This window comes from Polistes fuscatus, unplaced genomic scaffold (assembly GCF_010416935.1).
Source record: "Polistes fuscatus isolate 324 unplaced genomic scaffold, CU_Pfus_HIC Scaffold2, whole genome shotgun sequence".
Taxonomy (NCBI): Eukaryota; Metazoa; Arthropoda; class Insecta; order Hymenoptera; family Vespidae; genus Polistes; species Polistes fuscatus.
In genome coordinates, this window is record NW_025113096.1 from 12,293,980 (window position 1) to 12,314,599 (window position 20,620).

The window sequence follows — 20,620 nt, forward strand, 5'->3', positions numbered from 1 at the left end:
AAGTAAATTAGGGCATTTTATCTTTATTATATACAAAATCGTACATATAATATATAAAATTTTAAATGAACAATTCTTAAGTTTTTTTAAATTAAATTTGTAAATGAAATAAGTAATTTTATTTTGTTATTTTTTATAATTTTTATATTTCATGATATTTAAAAACAAATGTCTAAATAAGTATATACATAGTTTGAAAAATTATACTGTAGATGCTTATTCTGCGTATATGTTACCGTGGAAACGCATTAGCCAATCACGTTATCTTTAAAAGAAAGTGTAATATGATAATGTATAATATACTATTTGCTTCTGTTTGCTAGAATTTAAAACGTTTTACTATGAAACATGCAGTCTATTTTATAAGTCGATGATACGATATTAACACATGTGTCATCATTTATCTAGAGTATACGAGAGAGAGAGAGAGAGAGAGAAAGAGAAAGAGAGAGAATAGCCTTGAGACAACATTGACCTAATTCCATGACAAATGTTACTCGTCCTGTTCATGATTCTAACACACCTGACGTTTTCTAGTTTTAACACAGAAGGAATATAAATAATACTAATGTATACATATGATCTCGAACAGTCATATAATACGAAAAAGTAACGGACAAAGTTGAAAAGTGATCAGTAACGCGATTGAAACAAAGAATTTTATAACATTCAAGAGTTATTTGTATGCGATACGAAAGTGAATATTTGAATATTGAGTTATAATTATAGATAGAGGTCGTTGATATCTAGTAAACATTTGAAATATTCCGAAATGAATAAGGAACATTTATTATTATACGACAAGTAGTTGATACGCGTTGAATAGAACGAAGCGAACACAGATAGGCTCAAGTGGCCGAGGGGCATTTGAACTGACGAGATAATGGATCGTTCGTAGAGAAGGAGAAAGAATTAACGATACCAGACAACGTATAGTTGCGAGATGATCGTAAATACGATCATTCAATCGCACTTTCTCGTTTCTACAGTTTCTCTGACGCACGCGTGACGTCAAACGAAAGAATAAAAAACAATTTCAGTATACCTTTCCAACCTCATCCTTTCTACATTTTTTCCCGAATCGCATTATCAAGCACACTTTTTGTAGATTCTTTCTCCTGCCTTCCACGAACTTGAACTTCTTATTGTTTCTTATTTATTATCGTTTATCGCCATAAGCAATTTCTTTTTCTAATTAATTTGAAATAAATAAATCTCTGCGATTGCGTGCTTAAAAAAAAAAAAGGATGGTCAAAACAATCGACAGTCGACGAAAAGTACAAAGCGCGCGTAAATTAAAAAGAAGGATGTCTCGATATCGATGCGTCAAAGAAGAATCGACAAATTTTAGACGAATTCGTTGAAATGGAACATGAGATAAAGTAATCGAAGAAAATCGTTCGATATTCTTTATAAAATGATGTTTTCTAAATTCTTTGTAAAACGAATAAATATGAACGTGTTACTACGAGCGATAAACTACTGTGTCAAGAGACGTTGAGTTGTACTCTATGAACTCGTTCGAGACTGACAATAACAGAAACAAATCAAAATAGGGAGAAGAAAGAAAGAAGTTATCAAAAAGGGTTACTTTTTTCTTCAAGGAAATTCCTTTAAAGAATAGAGTGGGGACGGTGGGTGAGTGCGAACGAAGGAAGGCATGTATCGAACAACTATTGGGCATACTCCCGTCGAGTTTCGTGTTTCTCAACGCGACATGGCGTCGAGTAGGATTGTCGATATGTAGCATCGGGATCGTCCTTGGAAAGCATTCAATTTAAAGTCTAATATAACCGATACGACATTCATACTATGGGCTATCATATCGAATGAAAGAGCACACGTTAAAGAAGAGTCAAGTCCGAGGTAACGATTATTTTGTGAAATTAATAGTATCAATCAACAACGATCGAACATCATTCATTCCTCATTTACGTTTATTATTATGCGCTCGAGCGCGTCGATCTTTCGACCACCATTCCATTGGATCGTATCGTTGAATATTTGTCTGTAATACGGCAGTTACAGCTGCCAGCACAACCGCCAGCCACTGAATGGGGTCACCGTGATGAAGTCGAAGAATCTTCCTCAAAAAGAAGATGATACCAATAATGATGATTCTACGGAAGCGAATGAAAGATATGACAAGTTTGATACGATTAGGATGCCGGTTGTACGTGTCTTAAGTAAAAGTCCACCGAACGATGAGGGCATTGAGCCCGATACGGAACGAAGAAGAGGATCGGTAGCTCGATGCTGGAGTCTTGATTCTACCTTGCCGAGTGATGACGATACATCGAACAGTGTTTATCAGCAAAATCGACACAAACTGAGGGTCACGAGATGTTACAGTTCCGATAGCGCAGTACTAAGTGATGAGGATCAAGGAAAAGGTGAGTTACTTGAGTAAATTCTAGAAAGAAAATACAAATGAATATAAACATTGAAAGAAGAACAAGAGAATTTGATTATACTATCATATCAATCATGTTTCATCATTAATGTTCATTTCTTTTTAGAACTTTTTATATCTAAACTTTCCAATGTATATTTCTTTTTTGTTTGATGTCAGAACTTTCAGTAAATAGAATAAAAGATTATTCTTTCCTTAACAGGATGGGATTGCTTTAACATGGTAGAAGGTAGTGAATGTGAATCTACTGAAGGACGACCAAGATATTGGAGAACACCAAGCGTGGTTGTTAGCGATTATTCAGATTATTCTTACTTAGATGAAAACTTTGAGAGAACCAATCTTGATGTCGAAAAGTATGATGGAACAAGTGGGAGTCCGAGTCAAACTAGTAGTTGTTCTTGTTTAGATTGTGATGAGATACAAGAGTCATTAAATATAAAGTTCCTTCAAGTTTGTCGCCTTCGTAGACATTCTGATTCCTGTTGTTTGTGCCTAGGGCAAGCTAATACCACTTCTATAAGGTATTTTTATATTTTATAATATATATTAAGTTTTATTAAGACATTTATATATACTTATGTAATAACAATAATATAAAAAAGAAATTTTTACTTGTTTCAGAAATCTGCACGAAGCAGGAAACAGAAGAAATTCATGTGTGGAGACTACTGGTCAATATTACACTAAATTTGATGATCCTCCAGTTCTCGAATATACAGATGATAGTCCTTCCGAACTAAAAGATCAATCAAAAGTTGTATTATTAGATGTTCCACCTGTACGTAAAGTATCAGATTGTTCTACTACTTCCAGTTTAAGCGGAGATGACTGTGATATCTCTGAAGAACTTCAACCAGTTAAATCTTTACGAGTAGGTATACTTGATTAGAAATATAATTAAAGATGTATACTAAGATTGCATTTTTTCACATTGTTTATGTTCGTCTTAAAATAATCATGTATTTGTTATAGACATCTGGCTGGAGAAAATTAAGAAATGTTGTGCATTGGGCTCCATTCTTTCAAATATATAAAAAACAACGATATCCATGGGTATATATTAAATGGTCTTGCATATATATTAAATGATATTCTGGATAATTTATTTCCTAATCCTTAATTTAGGTACAATTAGCTGGCCATCAAGGAAATTTTCATGCTGGACCAACATCGGGAACTATTTTAAAGAAATTCTCCTCGCAGGAAGAAGCTTGTTTCCGTTTGCTAATGCATGATATTCTAAGACCATATGTACCTGAATTTAAAGGAGTCTTGAATATTCGAGAATCTGAAGAAGAAAACTGTGAAAATTCAGAATTAAAAACAAAGAATAAAAGTGAAGATAAAGTGATAGAGAAGGAATCCATTGTTAGCTCATATTTGCAACTTCAAGATCTTTTGGGAGATTTTGAACAACCTTGTGTAATGGACTGTAAAATTGGAGTGCGAACGTATCTTGAATCTGAATTGGCAAAAGCCAAAGAAAGACCTAAGGTACCATAGGATACGATATGACGAAATACTGTAAAAAATAATAATAATAATAATAATAATAATAATAATAACCGTGATGAATTTACGTAGAAAGGAAAACGTTACGTATTATGTACATTGGAACTTTTGTATAATTTTTTGTTATGTAGCTAAGGAAAGACATGTATGAGAAAATGATACAAATTGATCCAACTGCACCAAGTGTCGAAGAACATCGATTACAAGGTGTTACAAAGCCAAGATATATGGTTTGGCGAGAAACCATTTCTAGTACGGCTACACTCGGATTTCGCGTTGAAGGTATAAAATTAGCGCATGGTGGAACTTCGAAAGATTTTAAAACAACTAAAACTCGTGAACAGGTTTGCCATTATATACTAGTTAAACTAGTTAAGTTTAATTTTAAGATATTAAATTCAACAATAATTACATATTATAATTCAAAGTTTTACTTTAGGTTACAGAAGCTCTAAAGCGTTTTGTTGAAGGTTACGCACATGCAGTTCCAAAATATTTACAACGTCTTAATGCTATACGAACAACGCTTAAGGCATCTCCATTTTTTGCTTCACATGAAGTTGTTGGTTCGAGTTTATTGTTTGTGCATGATTTTAAAAATGCCGGTATATGGATGATTGACTTCGCAAAGACATTACCTCTACCACAACATTTATCTGAAATTCGACATGATGTTGAATGGCAAGTGGGAAATCACGAAGATGGTTATCTAATAGGTGTCAATAATCTCATTGACATATTCGAAGAAATAAGAAGTTCTCAAATATAACTTCAAGTTTATTCTAATGTGCTAAATGTAATAATAACACAAGCGTTTCGTTAATTTATCTCTTATAGCTTTCTGCTGTAACAGATAGACTTAACTTACGTCTTCTTGTGCAAATTTAATTTTAAGTGTAATCTATACAATATTGTAAGAACACATTGACTGTCTCTAATGATATCCTTGAAAAAAGGGTGAACCAAAGACGCGGTAGCTAGTGCTACCTAGGTGTTCTAATTAGATTTTTTTATCAAAGGCAGAAACCTGTAAAAAAATAACTTAATATTTTCTTACATGTAAGTTTATTTATACTTAACGCTACATATTTTCAGAACACAAGAGCAAGTAATGCTTTGTATTCAAATTATATCATGCATTTGTAAATACTCCATACATAATACAAATTTCGCGTATTTTTTTCATTTATGAATCATATATTATCCATCACCTCATTCCTATTCATACAAAGCTGTTGTTCTGTTTTAGTGTGTGTTGTATGAAAAATTTGAAATTTCTATGTGTTCAACACTTTCTGTTGTAAATACTAAATTCAATGCAACAATGAAGTGCTACATATTTTAACTACAGTTTTACAAGTAAATCATACGTGGTTTATACCTGTAATAGTTTTAAAGTATTCAAAATATAAACGGACGAAAAACAAAGAAGAAGTATAGAATAAAACAATACCATATTAATTTTGTCAAGGTGTGCTATGTGAATTGTTCTTTGACGATTGTGTTTGAGCTGATTGTTGTTGTTGCTGTTGTTGTTGTTGTTGCTGTTGATTTACTGTTGAAGAGATTGTTGTCGGTGCGATAACTCTAGCGTATACCGCTGCACCTGTTGTCTTCAGTCCTGTAGGCGTTGGTATCACCTTAAGACCATGTAACGTTTTAATATTTAGCAACTGACTTGGCAGAATTATTGGTTGCTGTTGGCTTTGTTGTTGTTGTGGGTTTTGTTTTCCAAGAACTACGTTTCCACTCCCACTTACTCCAACGCCAACACTTTTATTTCCACTTGCCAGGACAATAGGTTTTCCAGCAATTTGTGCTGTGACCATTCTGACTGTTTGAGTTTGAGGTGACTGAGATTGTTGATGTGTACTAGCAATAATTTTCGATTGTACCGAAGATGTTTGACCCTGCGATACTACCTAATTGAATAAATCGAACGTACAAATAAATTTAAGTACATTATGTATAATCTATTTTACAAACGAAATTATATATATATATATATTTTACATAGATACCTGATACTGAGTTTGTATGACTTGTTTTCCTTGTCTATTTAATTGGTTTGTATGGCAAGTATTGGTTGCTAGTTTTAACCCTTTTTGTGCAAGTAAACTTTCTACAGAGATAAGTTGTCCTCCACCTGTACTAGTTAAAACTTTCGCTAGTATCTTTTGCTGTTGCTGTTGCTGTTGTGATTGATGCGGAGATTGTTGGATTTGCACAGCAATCGGTTTACCGCCTATTTGTGCAATTATACGTTGCATTCCTGATGTCTGTATTTGTTGTTGCTGATTAGTCACAACTCTTTGAAGTTGTTGTTGTTGTTGTTGCTGTTGTTGTTGTTGCTGCTGCTGCTGTTGTTGTTGTTGTTGTTGTTGTTGCTGTTGTTGTTGTTGTTGTTGCTGCTGTTGCTGTTGCTGCTGTTGTTGTTGCTGTTGCTGTTGCTGTTAATAGTGGTAAAGATTGACATTAATGAAGTGAAAATAAAAGGAGTATCTTTATACTGTACCTTTAATTGTTGTTGCTGTAATTGTTGAGATTGATTATTTGATGGAGATGATTGTTTAATGAATATCGTTTGACCTTGAAGGCCATGTCCTGTGAGTAATGATTTTATTTGTCCTGAGCTCACTAACTTTATTTGAGATGCCAGCAATGTTTTGCCAGGCAATACATGTGGTTGTTGAGATTGTTGTTTTATATTAGAAGTTTGCAAAATGCTCTTTCCAGTTTGACTTGTTACCACAGCTTGTGATTGTTGTTGATTTTGAACTTTAGTATTAGGAAATATTGTTGCTAAGTTTGTCGTAGTGTTTCCTATACAAGAACTGGTACTTGTTGAAGTAGGTTGAGCAGAATGAAGTACAGAATGTCCTGACAATCTTATGGTCTGGAGTCCTGCAGATGTGGACACTTGTATTTGATGATGAGGAAAATGCTGTTGACTTGATTGTAATAAACTTTGTGTCGCATTCGTTTTTACTACCGCAACTGGTTTTCCTCCTATATTAGTTACTTTTTTAATTGTATTTGACGTCGTTAAAGTTTTAACTTCAGAAATTACATTATTTTTTTCTATGTTAGCTGTTGTAGTTAGCGTAGAAGAGCTTGGAACCGTTGCTACAGATACAGTAGTACTAGCAGTACTAGTAGCGGTAGAAATAGCTGATGTTGATGCATTGATTGTTGTTAGTGTTGTTGTATTAACAACTGGTTGTTCAGAAGAAGTTGAATGATCAACAGTAACTTTTTCCTCAGTTTTACGTTGTTCTTTTCTATAGTAATAATAATACATCAAAATTAGATTATTACGTAGTAGTTTATTGTATTTTGTTTTATTTTTATTTATATAGGTTTTACATATGTACTACTTACCGAGTAATAACAGGTTGAACCACAGTAACAGCACGCCTTTCTTTTTTGGGAGTAGTTTCTTTGCTACTATTAGGAGATTGCTCCTTATGTATGATAGGTTTGATAGACGCTTGTAATAATTTATTTCGTGATGTATTTCCTACATTTTTTTTATTTTTTGCTACACCTTGTAGCTGTTGATGATACATTTCTAAAACATCGTTTTAAAAAGAGAGTATAGTTAGTTATGAAATAATATATATAAAATACATACATATATAATAATATGTAAGTATGAAATAATGAGATCCTAAGTACATACCAAATTCCGATTCTGAACGTGCTCTGTGAAGATATAGCCACTCTTTACGCCGAGGGTAATATCTAACACATGGATCTGTTTCATAATGTAATCTGTCTAAAGCACCTGACACAACTGAATGTAAATACCCTTCTTTATCATCACTTTCTCCTTGTTCTCTGATGTACTGAGAATCTTTTAATAACTGACATATGTCAGCGCGAGTTCCTTCTCCATTTGGTAATCGAGCTGTGGCATCTCTGACTAATGCTAAGATTGTTACAAAATTTGGTCGATCAGCTACTAATAAAGAATGCCCTCGTGGTTTAGTTAATCCAGATCCTATTACGTAAAAAATGTTAAATATAATGAAAGAAAAATAATTTTAGAAATAAAAATGATTTTAATTACTAAAGGAGAACATACCAACGTTATGTTGATAAATGCCTTTGACTGGTCCCACTACAGATGCATATCCATGCATGCGATAAGTAAATGCTTTATGAGGTGCTGCATACCGCATTTGTTCTTGTCTTCTAAACTCTTCGCGTTCTTCTATTGTAGAAGGTCGGACTTTCCATTCTGTAGGCCATAATGCTCTTGGTGGTTCCCATTCTGTAATAGATCCAAGAGAACTCGTATCAATATTAATTGATTCGACTGCAGGGCTTCCACTTCTAGTGTTTCCATTGGTTGTATTGTTTCCATTATTGTTATTATTACTTGACGTTGATAACTGTGATATTTGTTTCACAGAAACAACAGCTGATGAAATATAAGATGGCCCTAGCGAGTCTCTGAAAAAAATAATTTATATATACAGTTAAGAACATAAGAAAATAGCAAGAACTTTTGTATAAAAACACGTTTAGCTACCTGTGTATTAGAAATCTTGTACACAAATCTAATAGACGAGAATCAGAATCTCTGCCTGCACCAATCCAGGCATATACACCACTACCTTTATTTTCTAAGTATGGAACAAGTTCTTGTTCCCGTTCCTGCTGTTGTTCCAATTCTTGAGAATATGTTAATTCACCGGCAAGAAATCCTAAAGCTAATGGAACTAATGATGGCCATGAGGATGCTAAGGAATACCTGCACAAAAATATGTATAGAAAATTATTTAAAACATTTAATTAGTTTTTAATGTATGTTTTATTTTTAAATTATATGTGTGTGTCTTTCCATACCAGTCATTTAGTGGTGAAATTGGATTTCCTTGCCATTGTGTGATAGCATCCTTTATTTCTCCAGTACTCATTCTAAATTCTCCTTTAGAGGTAAAAGCATCTCTCAGCAAAGAGAAAAATGACGCATGTGTTTCTTGCATTAGTTCTGCTCCACTATTAACATCAATAGTATCTTCTCCACTGGGTATTGAAATTTCTTTATCTCTCATAGTTATAACACTTTCATTCTCACATCTTAAACAGAGAAAAAGAAATTTGAAGAATGCACACTTAGTTTCTTTATCTGAGATAAGATATTATTGTAATATATTTTTAACTTACTTCACATCATCAAGAATATCAATACCATCATCAAGTTGAATAGGTATTTGCATCATGTCAATGCTACCTAAGTCAAGTTCTTTTTTATCATTTTCCTCGTCATCCTCTGTTTCTGGCATAACATCATCATTTGTGCCTGTATTAATCTCTGATTTGATATCATCAAAGTCTATTTCTTCTACTTCTTTCTTAATTTCTATTGTGCTTGGAATAGGTTTATTACTTCTAGAAGTAACAGGGCTCCTGTATAAATAATTAAAAGTATAAGAATAAATAATAATTAAAAGAAATCGAGAAAATTTGTTAATTTTATATCATACATTTTTTTCTTTGACACTTGAGGTATATCATATACATCTACAGGTTCAGATTTTATGGGTGTCAACTTGTGATCTATATCCATTGCATTAGAATGTCTATTATCGTCTGTTGTATGAGAATAATCACTGTTATCACTTTCGTGTTTCATAGAATTTGAATTTATTAATTTTGGTACAGGTGGACAAAGTGTAGACTGTTCTTGTTTAATACGTTTCTTAGCAGGAGGAATTCTTATAGAAGTATTAACTGAAAGCTTGTGCTTTTGGCCAGTCTGTGCTCTTTGAGTTAAGTCAGCAAGAGCAATACCCTGAGTATTTAATTCTGGATGAATCTGAAAAGAGAAGATAAATAAATGTTTTACAAACTTTATAATTTGATTAATACACTAATAATATAGCAAGTTTTACATACATCATTTCGTGCTCTTCTTTTTTTATGAGCTGTTAACATTAAACGATATGCTTCTTCTGTTTGTTCACGAACAAATAGTGACCTATTTGATGCATAGTCTGTTCGTTGGAACGTCGAAAATACAGGTCGAATAGTTTCATCTTCTTGATTGATCTGCAACCCCCTGATTGATAGTCCTTGAAGACTCATGATGGAGCGCTTTTTCTTCTTTTGTTTATTTCCAGATAGTTGATAATATAAACAATTTTCTTCATTTTCAGATGTTGTGTCAGGTGCTAACCTTGCACTAGCTCCCAGTTCAGTCCTCAGGATACTCAGTTCCTCCAAATAGCGTAGCTGGGTTTTCTCTTCAACTATCAGTTGATTGCTTGTTAGTATTGTCCCCGGGAAGTTACTATATACTTCTCTGCCAAAAGGCTGAAGTGTGGGGCAAATGTAAACAGCCAGGAAAATTTTAGTATTTATTATAAGAGTAGTCACTTACCCATTGCTGGTTTTGGTTTCTTCCAATAAAATTTAGACATTGTTCGATGTACAGGGTGGCTAAAACCCTGTTTATATGCATTAGATAATAAACTCTCTCGTGATTTAAGTAACTGATTGGCAAGTTCGTATGATCTTTTACGTTCTTCAAAAAGCAGTCTTTTGTGTTGTGCTTTATGCAGCAAACTGCGCATTCGTTTGATATCTGGTCTATAATAACCAGCTAAAAGATGTTTATGAAATGCATCTAATGTTGCAACTCCAAATCTAGTTGAATTAATTTAATTAATAAAAAACAATATCTACAAATATTACATTTGAAAATTTAAACATGTAATTACCTATGATCCTCCCTGTCGAATAGCATTTGCAGTGTTCTTTCCATTTCAGCTTCGATATCACAATCTTTTGGAAAAGTCGGTAAGAAGCTATATAAAGATTCTCTTTGATTTTCACTAAGACATTCATTCCAAAAATACGGATAATCTAATAGTTCTTTGAAGATAGCAGGATTCTCGCAAAGATCTTGTGGAAGTTTTAGTCTTGTATTCGCAGCAACGCAAGTTTCCCACCTCTGAAAATAAAGCAGTTAAAAAGAAAAGTTTTTTATTAAGAAAACCTATTTTATTAAGAAATTAATGTATTTTATATATTTACCATAGAATTTGAACTTTCTGCTTTTACTGAATATTCTGTATTTTCGTTTTCATCATCATCTTCATCCGCAGAACTATGACTATCTGTATCGCTGGAATCCCGTTCTTCTCCGCTGTCTTCTCCACTATCAGTTGAAGTACTACTACCACTCATGCCACTACTGCTACTGTTACTTACTGATCCATGTGTAGAAGCATCATCTTCATCTTCTTCTCCTCCGGTATCACCACCAGCTGAACAATTATCTACCTAATTCATAATAAATAATTATCTCACTACTTATATAAAAGCTTTTCAAAAATGTACTAACATATTAAGCTTAAAAACATCATAATTATAAATATAATTATAAATATAGTATTGAATATATAAAATATATATTTGAATTATATAAAATGTAATTGTTTATATATTATAATGAAAATTAGTATTATTCATGAAAACCAACCTCCATATTTGCAAGTGTCTTCGTTTTTGTTTTTGACGTATTTGATACTTTTGAGAAAATATTAAAATAATACAATTATTACGACTATAAAATAAATGTCCAGCACATATCTAATTTTTTAAAAGAAAAAAGTAATATAACATATTAAACTATTATACGTAATCTTATTATTCATTGTTTGACTTGTCATGATTACTATTATAGATTCCTACTGTTTCGGAATAAACTCATTATTCTACGAATATACAATCAAAGTTAAGGTTTTTACGCATCAAAGATTTTCTGCAAAGATATTTTTCGTATTTTTGGATCGATGATAAGTAAGAAATATTCGATATTTTTATGTTTTACTCTAATAACAAAGAAATATACTAAGAAAATTCTGTATTTAGTTCACCATCCTTATTGGAAACTAAGAGGGCGCTAGTAAAGAAAGATAACATATGTAATTAATCTTATTGATTGTATAATTTAAACGGAAATTTAATTAAATTTAATAACTTTACAAGATTAAATTTATATTGAAATAATTAATCACATTCACAACTTACTATTAATGAAACTTGGTAGAGAATTATTGTTTTTTTATTTTAACTGGATTGTGGTTAAAGTTCTTTACCATTTTTGTTATGCTTTATTTTATCGACAGTCATTATAAAAAAAAACGGTGCCAATATTACTAGACATATTACAGATTGATCCTGAATTTAATTACTTTTTAAAATTTTCAGAAACATATTTATTATTTAGAATACAACTGAATGCATATATACCCATTTATAAAAAAAAATATACAATTTGTATGAAAAAATAATATATATAGCTTATCAAATATATTATTTATAAAATAATATAATTCTATATATTTTTTTGTTATTAATTAAAATAAATAAAAATTGTGCATGATCGTCATTACAGTCAATAACAACAATTAATAATTTTTCTAGTAAATTTCATCACATTCAATTGTTTTAAATAAATTGTATCTTCATATTTTATTTTGTATCGGAGAAATAGTTTTTACAAGGTAATTTTATTATTTTTATATCATCATAATTATAATATCACATTGAGGCAAGAATTTAACATTAAAATGTATACAGAGTGTTTCCAAAAATGTAGGCATAACTTTGGGCATATGTTCATATGAACCTTTTTTTATTATTTTAGCATATTGAATCTATCTGTAAAGTTGTGTCCACATTTTTGAAAACATCTTGTATACAAACGAACAATACAAAAATTATATTATTAAAGTTAACAAAACTATTAGCTTGATTTACATTATATAGGATTGCATTTTTTTTACCATTTAATATAATTTTTGTGCTTATATCAAAAGTAATATCAAATACGTATTTAAAAATATCAGAATAAATATTTGAATCCTGAATATTTAAAACTAGACCTTGATATGTGTTATATTTTTGTTTGATTTTGTCATGATTATTGTATTGGCAAGATTAACTTTTTATACAATATACATATAATAAGATTGCATAAAAAATTCATCAATTTTATCATAAATAATAATTTTTTTTTTATACTTATAAAAAAGAGTAAATGATATTTTTATATTTGGCAATTCATTTAACACTCCTTACTGAAATTATAATCGTAAAACAAGCCAAACGAGTCTTACAATTTTCAATATAATGTTTAAAATATAGACATGTCATCTTAATAATATTAAAATGTTAGTATATTACATAAAGAAGCTACAAGAATATATTTTGTTTTAAAATTGTAAATAATATTTAAAACTTATTTCAATTAATATAAGTACGCATCATTAACAAGAAACATCAAAATATTTATATTTATATATATTAAATAACAATAAAATCATATGTAAATCATTAAAAATAGATATACTTATTTACATTTTCTAAAAAGAATATTTATTATATATATTTTTATTTGTATAAGAGAAAGTGTTGATAAAAAATCAAAAATCTTATACATTTTATTTGAGAACTATTTTGCTTTGTATAATTTATTAGGAAACTATCTGATATAAATGATATTTAATATTAGAAAGCCTAATGTTCGAGCATAAACTTTATTCAAAATTGATGCTTACTTGCCCCAACGTTATTTTGATGAATCTGTACATTTTTTTGTATTTAATTTGGTAAATTAAAATATTAGATAAATTAAAGATAATAATACCACTCCTCTCTCTCTTTTTCTCACGTTCTCATAGATTTTTGTAGAATATATTCTATAAGAATATCTTATAGATAATTTTACTTTTATAATACATATTTATAATATACATATTTATATAAGTAACATAAATATATGTAACTTATATATATACATATATGTGAAATGTAATCAAATGTGCAAGTAATTTATAATTAAATACTAATTATTCAAAAGATAGTTAAAGTAATTTGCCTTCAAATATGATGCTACGATTCAAAATAATAGAAAAGCATATTAGTTTATACGATACAAATCTTATATACATTAAATTAATGCAACAACTTTTTAAAAAATGTAATAAAGCTTATATAATGTGTAGCTATAATTCTAAAAACCCTGCTAAAAAAAATAATGAACACTTTTGCAAAGCTATTTATTTTTTATTAATATCTATTTACCTTTTTTAGATTCATTTAGCAATTCTATCATTATAGATCCTTGTATTATGTTTTATGTTCTAAACCATTTGTAAGTGACATAATGGCATGTTCTTGAGTAATAGCTGCTAATTCTTTTAACCATTCATCTAATACAACTGCACATAATACTATATTTTGTACTGGGCTTATTTCACTTGGAGATTCCCACGATGATCTAATATAATATCTATTAATACAAATTTTTTTATATTAAAAATTACATAATTAGTATTTTTTTGAAATGCATTAAATACAGAAATTTTACCGATAGCCTGTTCCAAATCCTACAGGTTCTAATTGATTCTCTGATATACTAGATGGTTGACTGATAGAATTTGTTAAATTAACTGAGCCAGATGTATTACTTGCTCTTCTGAACATTTGTGTAAAGGACGATGTTAAGCTTCTCCTTTTAGGTTCACCTAAACAGTTAAAAGTGATATTAAAACTAAACATTAATAATATACTGTTACCTGCAACCTTTTGTTTATATTCACCTATGTTATATAAATATTTTCGAAATAGAGTACTTCTTCATGGTAACCAATACACGCGTACACACATGTCCGTATGCGTTAAAGATAAACAAGATGATAAAATATATGCCTAAGCTTTAAATTATGTTTAGAAAAGAAATGATACCTCTTAAAAATGAGTCGTTTGTTAAGGAATTCCTTTTACTGCATGCAAATTGCGCAGTAGCTTCTAATGCATTTTTTCGTGCATTTACTAATCTATCCTCACGACCAATTAAAAATGATCTAGCTTGATCCACTAACAGGTCGACATTGTCATGTTTGGATAGAAACTGATCTATTTTATGCTTTAAAGATGCAAGCACCTATAAAAAAAGGTGTCAAATATCAATGAAAAAATTAGTTTATATAATATTTAAATTATATATATATATATATGACATATTAATAATAATATAAATTAACCTGAAATAATGATCTGATACTAGGCTGGAACACCAATGAATGATTCAATAGAAATGATTGCAACAATGGCTGTGGATAAATTGCCAATCTACTGATAAGACCAGTTAAATGTAAATTAACATATAAATTATTGCTTGTCATACATTCCAGTTTTCTTAAAATAACATCCAAAAATATGCCAACATTTGGCTGTCCATTAAATATATCTTGACGACATGCAGTATCTTTACTTTGTTTATTTATTATTGATTCTTCTGATATTATAGAGTTAGACTCTACACTATCATGGATAAGTACATTAGGCTCGTGATTGAATTCTGAATCTGTTTCTTCATGTTCATTTATTTGATTTTCACTTGGCTCATTTTCTGGCGTTGACTCCGACGACCCTTTAAATGCGAAACTTTCATAACCACTACTTTCTCCCAATGAGAGTAGAGAATTCATAGCTGTATTTGAATCATCTATACCACTATCAGAGCCTTTTTTATCTGCTGTTAAAAATGTTTCAACAATAGATTCTGAAGAACCTATATTTTCATTTAATAATTCAGCAATATCAGCATCTAATTTAGCTTGTTCTTCAAGTGATAATACTACATCTGATGTTACTGGTATATCCGTATTAAGTGTATTTTTCGTTAATTCTTTATTTTCTAGTAAACTTTGAATATTAGCTAATATATTATCGGAAGAAATATTCTCCTTTGTACCAATGACAGCAATTGAATGTGTTTCCGAAGATTGTATTATATTTTGTTCTGTTTTTTTTGTCGATTGATCAAGTAATGTATTTTCATCTGTTAAAGTAACTGCACTTCCAGTATTATTATCTTGAGATATTTCTCCATCGTAACGAGATGACCAATTACGACATGCTATCCTACAAGCTGTTATTTTCTGTCTAGCATCACAAAGATAAGCATGATAATTCCCATATAGACTGTCTGATATTCTGGTACCATAATTTATTGATAATGGTAACGATTTCAATGTATCTGCACTATTTAAAGATTCTTCACGTGAAGCAGACAAAGTGTTTGGTAATGAAGTAGGTGATGTAGCCAATGGAGAAAATGGAGAACAACAATTTGGTATCAAAGCTAAAAATTTTTCTGCACCTCGTCCGAAAGGATCTATATCTTTCAATCTTCGGCGCTGAGATAACATTACGTGAGAACAAGGGCTTAAGGCTCCTAAGCATAGCTCCAGCATTACATCCTCACAGTTTAAGTTAATCAAGGTATCAAATAATGCCAAAGTTACGATACATAACTATAAAAAAGAGAGAAACATATACAAACATACAATATTAATACAAGAGAGAAAATTATCATTAGATTAAATATTATTCACGAAAAATATATTGAAATATATTTTAGATATGTACCCTTGATCTGGAAGATATTCTTTGTATAAGACTGTCCAATATCCTACATTCGTCATAGTTATCTTCTAGCAAAAATCTAACTAGTGATCTTAGTAGACCTGGTTCTGTTACGGATCGAAGAAATAAATCAAAATAAGCTGTAGCTGCTACTAACTCATCCACAGTTGTCTAGAAATATTACATAGAGAAAAATTATACAAAATTATCAGATTTTTGTTAAAATATTGCAGAACACTTTCAAATTATTAGTTCTTTCTGATGTCACAGTATACAAAATTGTAACTTTACGAATTTTGTTATTATTTGTTTAAAGAGTAATAAAATGAAAAAGTTGCCTTTTTATGTATTATAAAATTAATTACTGCTATTGTTGAACCTGGTAAATTTAAAAAAAATAAATGAAGATGGATATTCACTTTATGTGATAAAAGAAGGGTACTCAGGAACAAATACGAAAGTTTTATTTTAGTATATTGTTAAAGGAGATAATCAATGGTTTAAGTAATTAACTCAAAATATTGTGCTGAAGAGTGACATAAAATAAATAAATATTAAAATTAATTTGTTAAAAGAAAACAAGAACCATTACCATTTACATAAGATATCTTATGAAGCATAAATTTACAGAAAGCACATTACACAAAAATATAAATGACAAAAAAGCGGTTTAAATAAATTCGGCTGAAATAATAAAATTAAAAGATAATTAAACAATATCATAAGCATAAGTAAATACAAATTTATATTGTTTCTCAGAAACTACAGTTATTTGTTAAGTATCATATGCTATAGTACAATGTCGTATATGATGTAAAGCAAAATATTTATAAACTATTATTCTTTTCTTTGATAACCCTTTCGATAATACTGGTAACTATAGTCATTCATTGTTTAACGTCTGCTGTGTACTAATGGTGACTATAGTCACCCATCGTCAAATTTTATGTTCATGTTGTAACTGGCCTGTACAGTAGAACTTTATTAGTGATCTAAGTATTCATACAGCAGAAGTGTATTCGTAAACGACATAGCTGTACTGAAAGGGTTAAAATAAATCTATGACTAATATTTTGTCCTAAAAGATTAGATATGAATTTTATAAGTTTATAAAAATTTTTTGGAGTAAGATTTTTTACGAAGACAGTATTTCAGTAGAAAATGCTATATTTACAACATTAAAAAGAATTGTTTTTCGACTTTTTTTTTTTACAATAGATGACTTTAAAAGCAAATTATCATGCCAAAAATTTCCTTTCTTGACTGAGATACTATCTTTATATACCCAAAAATATATTTTGTACTAACCCGGTGCTCCAGTGCATCTAGCTGTTCTAGAGTCAAGCCAAGAGAATCCTAGGAGCACCATGAGCGTATCACCAGATAGCCACCAACAATCATAAAGGATAACATCAATGACTTATGCCTCATTAGCATGAAAATTGAGTTTTAGCAGTACCAACACCATATTGAAAAATACACAAAATATTAAGCAATGCTTTACGTAGATATTATGTAAATGCTTATTATTTTTACGTATAATAATTTTGTAATATTATAATAATATGTATAATATTACACAAAATTAATGCAATTTATTTATATTTATAATATAATAAAATATAGTAAAATTTCTTTTTAATTGTATAAATTATTAAATTTAATAATACTTTAATTATTTTATAAAAGAACATAAATTATTATAAAAATAATTTAGAATTAAGTTTGTAAATGTTAAAATGTACACTACTTAATAGGTATTATTAATAATCAGTGATAAATTTATATTCAATTTTGTGTCTTAAATTGCGTGCGCTTTGATTAATCAAATAACAGCTTTTGTGTTTTACATGTGGATATATGTGTATGAATAACAATAAATAAAATAAAAAAATATCACAAATAATATAGTATGAATAATTTTGAATAAAAAAAAGCAATTAAAAATGTCAAGGATTTGTTGAATTGTTGAATTCTACTAATTTTTTTTATATATCACAATAATTTAGTTCTATAAAAGTTAATTTAAGAGTTTATATCATTAAAAAGTACACTGCTATTATTAAGTGAATACCTTTCTTTATCACAAATAAATTATGTGATAAATCACAAAATTATTTTGCTTAAAATCTTTTACTTACCTGTAATAAAGCAGGTCCCATTACTGGTACTAGAAATCCGTGATATAAAAATTCAAGTAATTGCTTTTGAACCATAGGATGAGCAATTTGTGCAACAGCATTACAAAATTCCAAAGAATTCATAAGTTGTATAAGTGCTGGTATATCATTAACATCATCAGGTGTTAAACGATGCCAATCATCTGTTTCGATATGAAGTTTCCGAGGTAATAAAGAATAAAGGCCACTCAAACCTGTAGCTAGTACCTAGTGAAATAAACATTTTTTTGTATATTGTAAATTTATACATCTTTTGCTTTATTTCTTGACATTATTTTTATATTGAAAAATATAATTTACCGGACAAATATTGGATTGATCAGCAATATATAATCCAACTTCATCATTTTTTTTGGAAAGAGACATACATAATAACATAGCATCTCGAGATTGTTGTCCAATACCTCCTTCCCTATGAACGTGAGGTATCAATAATGTAAAAATAATAAACCTGAAAATCGATGCGAAATATATCAGGAAAATACTTTTACATACAGTTACAAAATAAACAAATAGTTTTTTTATTAACTTATTTTTCCCAGTTGCCGTTGAATGAAAAAATAGATCTAGTAGAGCCATATTTTGCATTAAAGCTACGCATAATTGATTTAGTAGAACAACCAATTTTTTTTCTATTTCCAAAAGCATAATGTCATTAGCACATTCTTCTAATAGTCTTAACAGCGGTCTTGTTACTGGTTCGTGTGCAAGCAATGTACCGCTGTATGATACTAATAATTCATAAAGTTTCAGTTGTTCTAAACGAACAGCATTATTAAACCTGAAAGTAAAATAATGTTTAGTAAAAATAATAAGAAATACATGTAATACTTTTACTCATATTCAAATAATATATATATATATAATAAAACCAATTGAAATATTTACCTTCCGGTATGTACACTCCACTCATATAATTTTACAAGTAAATTTTCACTTAATAAGTACTCTAAACATGGAGAATGCGTTGCACTAGAATTTTGACGATAATGCTTGGAAGAAGTAGACTCTCTGAGTTCCAATACTAGAAGAGTTACCATCTGGTCGATGTGGTTAACAACACCAAGAACATCGTCCTGACTAGGTATTCCCTTTGGTGGCTGTAAAGATACAATTAAATGACTAAGTATAATGAATTTAAAATATTATAAAAGTTATTGAAAAATATTTACATAAAACATATTTTTAACTACTACATCTAATATTTGATATAACTTACAATAGTATGTAAAATGATCTCATAAGTTTGTTGCCAATGTTTGCAGAAGCTATCATAACATGCTGATGGATCGGCATCTTTTGGTGGTGAATCTCTAGATCGTTGTTTAGTAAAACTTGTTCTCAATGGACTATTTCGTAACCAACTCATTTTTAAGAGCAAAATTTATACCTTCAAAAGTTGGAAAACATTTAATGTTTATTCATATTTTTTCTGTATTACACTCTAACGATCGTTTCTTGCATACAATAAACGTGCAATGTTTGGAAACACGATTACACAAAGTACTTGTCAAAAATGTCTAACTTAATACATTAATCGCCCACCTGTACAAAGCCACTACATACGATAAAAAAGAATACATATTCACTAAGCCAACTGTGCCAGGACGAATACGATAAGTCGAATTACATGACATTTCGACCTTAACACGCTTTTCAAATAAGATAAATTATTCTACACCAATTCTATGACTACTATAATACATTGAGTTTCAATACCATTTTTTGTGATTCACAATTACCTATTATTCACTGATTAAAAAAGAATATTATGACCAGGGATGACAACCAAAATTGTACTTTAACACGAAGTGTACCAATTACTTAATACGTTTCAATCAAACTAACACTATAGTTATGCTAATTAGAAATTATGACAATTTATTGTGTAAGAATATTTTAATTACAAGTAATTACAACATAATTATAATATTTTTTGATATAAATTAAGTAAATAAATATATTTCCATATAGTTTATTTTCAATCCTTTGTTATCTACGCATTTGATGTTATTGCGTTTCGTTAGATGGCGTTTATTCGGTATTATCAAAAAAAACA

General features: G+C 29.7%; 3 protein-coding genes across 14 annotated transcripts; 1 reads left to right on the forward strand and 2 right to left on the reverse strand.

Annotated features, from left to right (window-relative positions):
• The first annotated feature begins 172 nt into the window (after nucleotides 1-172).
• Nucleotides 173-5,356, forward strand: LOC122516040 (inositol-trisphosphate 3-kinase B). Of its 4 annotated transcripts, none has more exons than XM_043633560.1 (8): nucleotides 174-1,866; nucleotides 2,023-2,393; nucleotides 2,616-2,937; nucleotides 3,038-3,287; nucleotides 3,389-3,469; nucleotides 3,542-3,910; nucleotides 4,060-4,272; nucleotides 4,368-5,356. In XM_043633560.1, exons 2-8 carry the CDS (start codon nucleotides 2,069-2,071, stop codon nucleotides 4,695-4,697), a joined length of 1,890 nt encoding a protein of 629 aa, XP_043489495.1. In that variant the 5' UTR covers nucleotides 174-1,866; nucleotides 2,023-2,068; the 3' UTR covers nucleotides 4,698-5,356. The 4 variants fall into 4 exon arrangements, with proteins under 4 accessions (XP_043489497.1, XP_043489495.1, XP_043489496.1 ...); XM_043633561.1 differs by having other exon boundaries at nucleotides 2,029-2,393; XM_043633562.1 differs by having other exon boundaries at nucleotides 173-2,393; nucleotides 4,357-4,421.
• Nucleotides 4,977-11,847, reverse strand: LOC122516041 (nuclear factor related to kappa-B-binding protein). Its single transcript, XM_043633563.1, has 15 exons — nucleotides 11,424-11,847; nucleotides 10,976-11,224; nucleotides 10,660-10,892; nucleotides 10,320-10,585; nucleotides 9,836-10,188; nucleotides 9,424-9,755; nucleotides 9,104-9,346; nucleotides 8,783-9,016; nucleotides 8,466-8,687; nucleotides 8,016-8,386; nucleotides 7,611-7,931; nucleotides 7,310-7,499; nucleotides 6,444-7,209; nucleotides 5,950-6,315; nucleotides 4,977-5,850 (listed from the first exon to the last, which is right to left on the reverse strand). The coding sequence occupies exons 1-15, from the start codon at nucleotides 11,427-11,429 to the stop codon at nucleotides 5,395-5,397; spliced, it is 4,608 nt and encodes a 1,535-aa protein (XP_043489498.1). The 5' UTR covers nucleotides 11,430-11,847; the 3' UTR covers nucleotides 4,977-5,394.
• A 2,170-nt stretch (nucleotides 11,848-14,017) lies between these two features.
• Nucleotides 14,018-20,586, reverse strand: LOC122516042 (FHIP family protein GK23746-like). 9 transcript variants are annotated; one of them, XM_043633565.1, is made up of 11 exons: nucleotides 20,304-20,583; nucleotides 19,781-19,951; nucleotides 19,450-19,661; nucleotides 18,862-19,342; nucleotides 18,523-18,768; nucleotides 17,690-17,737; nucleotides 16,385-16,552; nucleotides 14,995-16,269; nucleotides 14,696-14,894; nucleotides 14,319-14,475; nucleotides 14,018-14,240 (listed from the first exon to the last, which is right to left on the reverse strand). In XM_043633565.1, the coding sequence occupies exons 2-11, from the start codon at nucleotides 19,928-19,930 to the stop codon at nucleotides 14,078-14,080; spliced, it is 3,099 nt and encodes a 1,032-aa protein (XP_043489500.1). In that variant the 5' UTR covers nucleotides 19,931-19,951; nucleotides 20,304-20,583; the 3' UTR covers nucleotides 14,018-14,077. The 9 variants fall into 9 exon arrangements, with proteins under 9 accessions (XP_043489500.1, XP_043489503.1, XP_043489501.1 ...); XM_043633568.1 differs by having other exon boundaries at nucleotides 20,281-20,583; XM_043633566.1 differs by having other exon boundaries at nucleotides 20,107-20,583.
• Nucleotides 20,587-20,620: the final 34 nt, after the last annotated feature.

What these genes read in the sequence shown, in the direction of transcription:
- LOC122516040 (XM_043633559.1), top strand. Translation starts at nt 2,069, where the DNA reads ATGAAGTCGAAGAATCTTCCTCAAAAAGAAGATGATACCAATAATGAT. An exon ending in AAAAACAACGATATCCATGG is followed by an intron (nt 3,470 to 3,541) that starts GTATATATTAAA and finishes TCCTTAATTTAG; the next exon opens with GTACAATTAGCTGGCCATCA. An exon ending in AAGCCAAAGAAAGACCTAAG is followed by an intron (nt 3,911 to 4,059) that starts GTACCATAGGAT and finishes TTTGTTATGTAG; the next exon opens with CTAAGGAAAGACATGTATGA.
- LOC122516041 (XM_043633563.1), bottom strand. An exon ending in CAGAAAGTTCAAATTCTATG is followed by an intron (nt 10,893 to 10,975) that starts GTAAATATATAA and finishes CTTTATTTTCAG; the next exon opens with AGGTGGGAAACTTGCGTTGC. An exon ending in TACAGCAACAACAATTAAAG is followed by an intron (nt 6,316 to 6,443) that starts GTACAGTATAAA and finishes CAACAACAACAG; the next exon opens with CAACAACAACAACAACAACA.
- LOC122516042 (XM_043633565.1), bottom strand. Translation starts at nt 19,930, where the DNA reads ATGAGTTGGTTACGAAATAGTCCATTGAGAACAAGTTTTACTAAACAA. An exon ending in TGGAGTGTACATACCGGAAG is followed by an intron (nt 19,343 to 19,449) that starts GTAAATATTTCA and finishes TTTTACTTTCAG; the next exon opens with GTTTAATAATGCTGTTCGTT. An exon ending in TAGATGCACTGGAGCACCGG is followed by an intron (nt 16,553 to 17,689) that starts GTTAGTACAAAA and finishes TAATATTTCTAG; the next exon opens with ACAACTGTGGATGAGTTAGT.